This window comes from Saccostrea cucullata, unplaced genomic scaffold, assembly GCF_032062105.1.
Source record: "Saccostrea cucullata isolate Sc308-1 unplaced genomic scaffold, CSIRO_AGI_Scuc_v1 ctg44, whole genome shotgun sequence".
Classification (NCBI taxonomy): Eukaryota; Metazoa; Mollusca; class Bivalvia; order Ostreida; family Ostreidae; genus Saccostrea; species Saccostrea cuccullata.
Window position 1 is genome coordinate 334,233 of NW_026938421.1, and position 10,087 is coordinate 344,319.

General features: G+C 35.2%; 2 protein-coding genes across 2 annotated transcripts; one reads left to right on the forward strand and one right to left on the reverse strand.

Annotated features, from left to right (window-relative positions):
- Window positions 1-47: 47 nt before the first annotated feature.
- On the forward strand, window positions 48-1,546 carry LOC134250188 (large ribosomal subunit protein eL30-like). The gene is made up of 4 exons (XM_062732539.1): window positions 48-179; window positions 311-456; window positions 1,206-1,336; window positions 1,456-1,546. The coding sequence occupies exons 1-4, from the start codon at window positions 108-110 to the stop codon at window positions 1,503-1,505; spliced, it is 399 nt and encodes a 132-aa protein (XP_062588523.1). The 5' UTR covers window positions 48-107; the 3' UTR covers window positions 1,506-1,546.
- Window positions 1,547-4,918: 3,372 nt separating this feature from the next.
- On the reverse strand, window positions 4,919-9,939 carry LOC134250191 (NADH dehydrogenase [ubiquinone] 1 alpha subcomplex subunit 4-like 2). Its single transcript, XM_062732543.1, has 4 exons — window positions 9,781-9,939; window positions 6,001-6,089; window positions 5,657-5,717; window positions 4,919-5,116 (listed from the first exon to the last, which is right to left on the reverse strand). Exons 1-4 carry the CDS (start codon window positions 9,859-9,861, stop codon window positions 5,024-5,026), a joined length of 324 nt encoding a protein of 107 aa, XP_062588527.1. The 5' UTR covers window positions 9,862-9,939; the 3' UTR covers window positions 4,919-5,023.
- Window positions 9,940-10,087: the final 148 nt, after the last annotated feature.

Below are 10,087 nucleotides of genomic sequence, written 5' to 3' on the forward strand. Positions count from 1 at the left end.
TCAGGGAATATGAAAAGCAAACTCGGACCACAAGTATTAAGTAAAAAAAAAAGGGGGGTGCATTTAACTTTTAATGGCTTATTGACCATTTATGATACAGTTTCAGAATGAGATTTGATTACCAATTTTGTAGGTGTAGCTTACTGAAGAGTGACAATATGGCACCACAGAAGAAAACAGTAGGTTTTTACCAAACTCATCAAAATTAATAAATTTTGCAATTTCATCTGCACCAATTCCCATATTCCAACTTAACTTTGATTATTTTGAAATGTAAAAAGCATTAAGTTTTAATTTGTTTATTCTCTAGAAAAAGAGCATTGAAAACATTAACTCCAGGCTTGCCTTGGTGATGAAATCAGGGAAATATGTTCTGGGATACAGACAGACCCTGAAAACCTTAAGACTCGGCAAAGCCAAAGTGGTCATCATTGCCAACAACACTCCTCCTCTGAGGTATGCAGCACAAAAATGACTTGAAAATATCAAATTTTATGTTGTTATTCCAAATTTTTTGTTGGCTTCGGAGTCTTGAACAGGTGAAGATGAAGTCAAATGGTGTTAAGCTCTCGTGCTGAAAATGCCTGATTGAGCTTTTCTGATCCTGGTTTGTCTGTTTGTATGTGGTTATTTAAATATGCTGTGGAAAATAATTGCAATTTTTTTTTATTTAAAGAAAAACATTGAATTTAAATTTAGTTTTGGCATTCAGATATTTAAAGGCAAGAAATGGAAAATTATTATATAGATGAAGGGAAAAATCTGAAAAATGTTTGCATATGTAAAATTATCTTCCTATTATCATGATTGTATAGTATAGAATTCCTTTACCAGGGATTTATCAATATTCAAGGACAGCAATTTTACATGAATGACTTAAGTAGTAAAACATGGAGAGCATTTGTTCTTTACCAAAGTCTGAACTTTTCAGGTGAACATTGTGAACCATTGGACATACAGTGTATTTCATTTTACATGTCTGTTAATGAACCTGAAAAAGAGGCAAGGATCTCTTGTTTGAATTTCAGGGTTGACTAAAACAGGTAATTTTGATAGTGTATGATTTAATGACAGTGAGTGAGTTTACATCAGACAAAGACTAAGACATTATAAATTTTAAGTGTAATTTTCTAACGATTAAAAAAATTCTAAAATGCTGTCAGTGATTGCTTTGTGACATATTTAAGCGGGTGATTATGTTACAGGAAAAGTGAGATTGAGTACTACGCTATGTTGGCCAAGACTGGTGTCCACCACTACACAGGAAACAACATTGAGCTGGGAACAGCCTGTGGAAAATACTTCCGAGTCTGCACAATGAGCATTACTGATCCTGGTAATATCACACTCTCTGCTATAAAAATTCTGCTGCATGTGAACATCTACTAAGTATTTGAATACTGTATGATGGTATATGTAAACATGATTATAGGCAGTTTTATTTTTATCTTTCAGGTGACTCTGACATCATCAGAAGCATGCCTTCACAGGAAGGAGGACAGTAATGTCATTCAGCTGAAATAATAAAGTTTTAGTTGATGTAAAACTTGTTTTTCTTTTTTAACTCTGCTTGAGAGGATGCTGAGTGTTGATTTGTGTTTTCTCATTGGTCCTGATGAATGGGCATGTGGGTAAAAGAACTTCAAAACTTTATATTTTCATCTCCCTAAAACAGCATTCTAACTGCTCTCAACTTGAAAACTGATTTTACACCACAAATGCTGTGTACCAGCCTCTTTCAGAAAGCAAATTTAAAATCCTGGAAATATTTGCAGCATTGAAATAAATTTTACCTTTCATTTTGCTTAATCCTTGACCATATTTGTCCTATGTAAGTTTAGAAAAGGTCTTTTATGAGTTTTATCCAATTAAATTTCATTTTGAGATTTCCTGTCTAAAACTAGTGAATAGTACTTTGAAGTGTAAAAACCAGTTGTACAGATGGCAAACAGGGTTTTGATACTGCTTGGGGGTGGGGGGCAAGAAATCCATGCAATACCGTAAATCTGGAAATTTTTGCTGTACATAAATTTTTAGCAAATTTGCGAGTGCATCGAATTCGCAAAAATATTTTTCTTAAAAATAAATCACCAATAAGAAAATGTAAACAAAGCAGTGGTCATTCGCAAAATTTTGAAACGTAAAAATTGATCAACAGCATTTTGACCCGAATTCGCAAAATAAAATCGACGTAAAAATTTCCAGATTTACGGTATAGGGTTATGTAAATTATTGTAGATCATAGATGAGAATCCTAATATTTTGCCACTTAAACTGCCATTGTCTGACTGAAAACATCAATGAGTGCAACTCCGTAAATTGGAGTTGGATATTGTGCCCCAACGTCAGCGGAAGTCAAGAGAAGGTCAAGAACTCTGTACCAGTCATTTCCTGAGTCAGGTGACCAATTGCTATCTTTTGTCTGCTATCGATATGTGTTAACATTTGAAAATTTTAAATCTCTTTTTCTGCAACCGCTCAACCAATTTTGGTATAGAGCGCCTATGGGTGAAGGGGAATAAAAACTGAATGTCATAGTCCCTGCCCCCCTGAGGGGTGAGGCTAAACCACCAAAATTAATGCAATCTTGAAAAATCTTCTTTACTCCTGGACATCAAGCAGTCAAACTGCTGGCATGATTGTAATAAGCATGGATCCCTATACAAAAATTGTGAAATTTATGGCCCCAGGGTCAGGGGTTCTGGTGCTAGGGAGGGGCTATAAAGATCATATAATGAAAGTGCACTATTTCTTTGAAAATCTTCTCTACTCCTAGGTCTTAGTTTAAACTAAGTACACACTTATGATGAGCAAGAATGCCTCTTCGAAGATTGTGAATTTCAAGGCCCCTGGGTCAGGATTTTTGGTATTAGGGTGGGGCTCTATTGATAGTGTAGTGAAATTGTGTGAATTCTTTCAAAATCTTCAATTGCATACAGGCATGGATCCAGGAATTTTTTTACTTCTATAAATGCTTCATGCCTATTATTTTCCATATCAACTTAACACAGGTTTACGTTTTTGAGGGGGGTCTCCATTTTCTGGGGGGGGGGGGGGGGTCCAAGGTCACTTTTCACTTGGTTTAATGTATCAGTTTAATATCAGCAAATTCCAGGGGGGTGCGGACCTCCACTCTAGATCTGAGCATGGCATAGTTATGATGATGAAGGTACCTCTATGGTGTGTTTATATATGATCCTCTACATTGCTAAATTGTTGTACTCAGATGACTGTTAAGGCCCTTGGGCCTCTTGTTAAATTATTGTTTAGGCCAAAGGATAATCCCTGTGGCAAAAGGTGAAGGTCATTGCAGCTTATAAATGGTTAAAATATAAAGAAGCAAGATAATGAATTATTATTTTTGTCATGCAAAAAGAATGCAAAATATTAAAGATGAAAATGTCAGTGGAACATGAGGTGAGCTGATCTAAAAAGCTTTATTGTTCATGACATAGTAAACCAGTGAATATAGAAGTTCATTTTCGCTTATCCCAATTTTTTATTAAATGAACAAGAGAAGTTAAACTTCATTCAAATGAAAAGCCACAACTTTTCCAAAGGGAAGTTTATAAAGTTCATAAATGTAGAAAGAAAGAGCAAAAAGAATAAAGGCATGTCATCCCACAAAATCTCAAGAACCACTGCTAGTTTGTGGCCACATAATGGAAGGAAAGGGATTTGCACTGGGTGGTAGAACATTTCGCATGGCAGTATGAGGAGGTAATCTGCTGCTGGAAAAGAGTAAGGCCATGGTTATTTTATTGTATGTAATAGCAAGCAGCTATTGATGTCCCTACGGAGTGTGTGTGTATCTTTAGGGGGGGGTCCATCCAGACAATAAGTGCCCCTAAACACACTTAAATAAGGGCACATTTTCTGGGAGGACCCCCACCACAATCTGCAGAGGCAAGGTTGTTTTCCAGATTAGTGCCCAGATTTCTATTTTACAAACTATGGGCCTGGGAATAGGGTGAGAATAGGGATATATATTAAGGAGGAGGTGGGGGGGTGAAAACTCTTCTGACAATAAGGTAATAATTGTATACTATAGGGTTATTGAACTTATATTGGTAAATATTGGCACTCGTTGGCTGTTCAAATGCACGAGCTTGCGAGTGCCAATATTCACCAATATAAGTTTCAATAACTCCTTTATTATATAGCTAAAACATTTTCACATAATTTATTATAATTATTCCAACTAAAAAAAAACCTCAAATTAATGACTTTTTAGTATCGGTATTCAAATAAACGTCTGTCCTGTTAGCGTTCAATATCGCATCATTCTGATGACCCTACCGAGCCATATGATTTGCATATTTAGGTTTAATGGGTCTAATACATACTAGATTTTAATAATTTCATTTTTGTGTGAAAAATAAAAACATCTTATCTAGATGCCACTTCATTTCTTTAATTTTAAGCTCTGAGAATACTCGACCAGACGACTCTTTTTGTTTACAACGGGGCGTTCGATATTGAACGCTCGTATTCTGAATGTTTGGGGCATACTCATATACGTAATACAAAGTCAGCGTTCAATAACACGTCTCAATATTGAACGCTAAAATTCTCTAGATTTTTGGTAGTATTTTATTACAGACTATTTATTAGCTATATAATAAAAATGTATATCTTCATACTGGCATAAGCACCAAAGTATAATATAAATTCATATGGTCAAACAATAGCCCAGATATTTTGGATAGATTAGGGATTCCAAAATATACAAATTGTTCCATAAGTCATAATCCTGGGAGCCAGTAATAAAAGGTTCCTTACCCTTTCACTGACATTACTCTTTATAAAACAACAGCCAAAAATCCTCAGCGTCAATACTGTACAGAAAAAGAAATCACATGGATAAACAACTCTTTATTCATCACAATTCAAAACCTGTAAGAACAATACAGTGAAGTTCTTTTTGATCTTAGCTGATGGTGACCAAAAATCATAAAACAAAGTCTACAATTTTTCTCAGATAATCTCTGTATTTGATGTTGAACCACAGACAGACAGACATTTAGGATTTGACTGGTGGGCGGAGATCAATATCGGGTCTGGCTGGATCTGGGTACATTCCCCGGCTCTTGTAGTCAATAGTTGGACTGTAAAACTGTAATACAAAATAAAGCGCCTGTTCAGTTTATGACACCTTCTCTTCGTTTTCAGCCTACTTACACACAACTACTCTACAATGTAGTCATACTTTTTTCTATGTTCTATTAATTTTCACTGTGAGCAAGGTCACAATTTTTCTGCAAAAATTTGTCACAGCTTACATAAAATGCATTTTGAAGATATACCCTGGTAACAAAAATACAAGAACTCTGCGTTATCAAATTCTCCTGGCTTCAGTGATTGAATTCAAATTGTAATTTGCTGAAATTATGACCCCATGGAAAACTTATTATCATTTGTTATAAAGTTTTTAAATCAAACACAGCATTAATGATACAGGATTTTTAAGGAGGCAATAAAATGGAGCCCTTATTCTCCAACCTCTGAAGAATCCTTAGGGGAGGAGGATTTCTTCAGAAAAGAAGGGGGTCCTTACTGCTTGATAGGGATTATAGGACATTCATAGCAATGTATAAAGCCTATTTCATAATCGTCTGTCCTGAATTGATACACTGTACCAATATTGCTGACTTACTTTGTACTGTATATTCTGAGGCATTTTCTCAAAAGGCTGGGGGTTGCTTGTGTGTCTCCACCTAAACAGAGTAAAGCACTTATTTTTTCACTAACATAAAACATACAGTAAAATCTGTTTATAAATGCATTAAATTACATATAAATGTAGTCTTATCATATAATGATTATCTTAATAAATAAGTGTTCAGTGTAATCTTGACTGTGAACACTTTCTATTGAAATTAAATTACAAGAAATGACACATAAATTAAACTACTAAATTACTAATTAATTATCATAAACTGTAATACTGACCTTTGGAAGTTATGATTATCATAATTTTAATCTCCAATGAAAACTTACGTGACATCGGGTGCTTTTCTGCCGAGTCTTTGGAGGTACCAAGTTGCTAGACCAAGGCCTAAAAAGGTACAGGTCCATATAACCTGCATCTGTAAATAGAAATAAAATCATCTCACTGTAGTCTGTGCTCATGTGGTCAGTTTTAGTTATTTATGGTGTAGGTACACATGTACTTATTTCAGTGTTAGTATTTACAAAAGATGGTTGAAAGGTAGAGATAATGTGCCTATCCTAAAAATGCTTTATTGTGGAACTTGGTGGGCATTTGAATTCCATGTCCATTAAGCCATATGTATGTGGCGGTCAGCCAGGTTCGATCACCAGTGGCCAGAATAGCTCAGTTGGTAGAGCACCTGACCTGAGTTTCAGGGGGCGGGGTTTGAATCCTGGTCTGGTCCACTGCATTTTCTCCTCTCCCGTTACATTTGGTGCCGTACGTGCCATGCCCTGGACTTGACGGGTGAAAGAGCTTCCAGGGATGAGCCTGGGTTGGGGTCTTTCGAGGGCCAAAGACCTTTAACAGGTTGGGCACAGTTCCTCTTTTCGGGGAAGTATTACTATAAAACGGGATTATTCCTCTTTTCAGTGATAAAAACATAACTGAATTCGGGAATTTTGTCATTTTTTTTAATAATGCCTCAAAACTATTTATTAAATTAAAAGTGCATAAAAATACGATATGATGTGTTTGTTTAATCTTTATTAAACAAACCTTGCTGACTGAAAAATTCGGTCCTTCAGAGCTGCAGTCAAGAGTAAGACGAGATTTAATCATACGACATCAGGAGTATTCTTCAAATGGATGTGAAAATTTCCCTTAAAAGTATTTTATTATTTATTCAAAAACCGAAAACTTTCATAGCTTGGTTTCATGGAGGTGACATCCTTTGAAGGTGCATAGGAATTTAAACTCACATGCAGCAGTAATCCAAGACTTTTACTTTAATTTTCCCTGTTGATAAATGGAACGAAGAGTATGGAATCTAATAAAGGCATTCATTTTAAAACCATTTTAAAAGAAGATCATTTGAAATTCAATATTTCAAATAAATATTGTCATCTGTAAAAGAAGAAGCAGTTTTTAAAATGATTTTCACGATGTCATTTATAGAAATAGTATAAAATAAAATTAGAACGAATAATTTCATGAACGAGTTAGCAAGTGCTGAACGTATTCAATCTCGTAATTTTAACATAGGCAGGGTTTGAAATTAACAGTCGCCCACTCGCAATTTGCGACCAATATTCTTTGTAGGCGACTTAAAATTACGTTCAAGTAGCCCACATGGTGATTAAAAAATTTACGTTAATAAATATTTGTTTTCCAATTTTGTCCGAATGTTCCGTTTTTTTTTCTTAAAAAATTTCGTAATCATTAAAGTGCGTATATTTACCACTGAGAAGTATTTATACATAAAGTATCTGAGTGATTGTAACGGACAAAATCGGGCATCGACGCGTCAATGAGCCCAACAAACCAAAAAGTATATTGGTTGTATCTGTGAAAAAAACTGCCATGTGCTTGAATATATGATGTTTAATAACCATATAAATCTTCTTAAACAAAAACTTCAAATTTAGATAAGTCATGCATAATATTTCTACGGATAGAAAAGAAACACGAAGCATATGTCGTGATATAATGAAAAAAAAAAAATAACGAAAAATGAGGATGTTGTATTTTTATTCAATAGAAGGTGTGATAATTTGTGGGCGAATAAATTTTGATATGGGCCCCAGAATTGCAAGGTTTAGTAGCCCACATGGCTATCAAGGATTACAAGTTACCGGTAGTTTAAAACCCTGATAGTAAGCATCCGTAAGAAATCTATATCAAAGGAATATTTCACCACCCTTTTTCAGCTTTCTGCAGCAATCAGTATCGCATTTTTTGGCAAACATACACTTATTAGACAATAAATATTTAGAGGATGTGAAAATATTCTTGCACTTTATCTTTTATTCAAAACAAACACGAGAATAGAGGCTACCAGAGTGAAAATTCCTGAATACAGTAATGTTTTTATTAGTACTGAAAAGAGTAATAGTTCCCTTTTATAGTAAAACTTCCCCCAAAAAGGAACTGTGACCAACCTGTTCAAGAAGGGAGGAATGTGGCGGTCAGCCATGCTTGATCGACGATGGCCAGATAGCTCAGTTGGTAGAGCACCTACCCGGAGATTCAGGGGGCCCAGAGACGAATCTCGGTCTGGTCCACTGCATTTTTCTCCTCTCCTGTTACACTTGAATCTCCTTCACTCAAGATACTTAGTTGCTTGGCAAATTGGCCCAGTGATTTTTGAAGTGAGAAGTCGAAAATGTGTAAAGTTTACAGATGGACAAATATAGACAGATGTACGCCGGAAAAATATGACCAGACAAGCTTGCTTGAGCCTCCTGCTCAGAAGAGCTAATTGCTTAACTTTGTCTGGCCCTATAACAGGTCCAGTCCAAAGACTATTTCTACCTACGTAGCTATTAATAGCTATGTAGGTATTTAACCTACCCAAAGTAGCTATTTTAACCTATTTTCTGCTTTACTTGCATTTTGTGGCCAAACGCAGGAACGGCGCAATATGGTGAGCACAAAATTTCCTAATACAGTCACATTGATGATGGATAGAACAAAAATTTAGCAACAAAATGATTACTTCGTGTATTATCAATTTGCATACAAACTAATGTAAAATTGCAGATTCAGGAAATAATCATTTTTTGGATAAAATTTTGTCGTATTCATCATAAGTGTGACTGTATCAAAAATATGGGATTCACCATGCTGTGCCGTTTGGTCTTTTGAGCACAAATTGCAGAAAATACAGAAAGTAGGTAAAAATAGCTACTTTGGGTAGGTTTAAATAGCTATGCGACGCTCGTAACTGCAAGCTCTAAGGCCAAAATAAAAAATACTCTTGTTTCCTGTCACCCGACCTACCCTACATTTTACCCTCCGACCCTAAAAGTTTTTATTACATTTTCATTTTTTGGATAACTATTTTTCTAAAATACAGAAGTTGACCAATGATATTTACAGAATTAATACATCACAAGTGTACAGGTTACCTTTACTTTATAAATCTTGATTAAGAAACTTGCTTTGTAAACTGTTAACATATCATTTTCTTGTTATTACATGCTATATGTTCTGCATTCATTATATTTTGAAAATAAAATTTTCTCTCAAAATAAAATTTTTTCCCTACCTACCGACCCTAATTTTTTTTGTCAGGGGACAGGAAACAAGAGTATATTTTATTTTGGCCTAACGACAACGCCTGGGCGAAGAGAAAATTCGGACTACCGCACATTCATTCCTTAGAATTTTTTGCCGCAGTAATTTTGACCCACAATGCATCACTTAGCAAAGTTGCGTTCTCGCGAGAATGACGGCAAATGTTCAACAAAAATTTTACTCGCCTTGATAAAATGGATACATATTGAAGATAAATTGTAAACGTAACTTTTTTCATTAACTTTCAGCACTGATCAGTTTTTTTCTTGGTATTTGTAACTTTCATACGACGTCATGTGGCGTCAGAGTCTAGACGCACCAAATGTCACGTGTGGTTTGACGAGCCCGATCTAAATTAAAACAACAGAAGAGTTTGCGCTCGCTCTAACGCCAGTAACGGTCGCACCGTCAACATATTAGCTACGTAGGTAGAAATAGTATTTGGACTGGACCTGTACAAGCCATACTGCCATAGTTGTTTAACCGGGTCCTAAAACAATGCTGAACATAAATGTAACATCTCAAAATCAATAAATTGAAGTGTTTACCCCTTTGTGGTAGGAAACTTCCCTCCATCGCATACCATACATCCAGTTTTCTGGAGTAAGTTTATTAAAATCTATATGCATTGTTGCGTCCTAAGTTTTTCGTGTCGTCAGTTTGAAGGACGTTCTATTCAGGTGGGGCTTATAACCGCTAAATGATTTTAATGTCCAGAATATTATCAAATTTATTTTTCTCCGATATTATATGCATTTTCCCTACCTTATGCTAATGCATAAATTAGTAAATACAATGTAATTTGTTCTAAGTCGTAAAGTTTCTATTTTTATTCATTTTTTAAGAGGAAGAGGT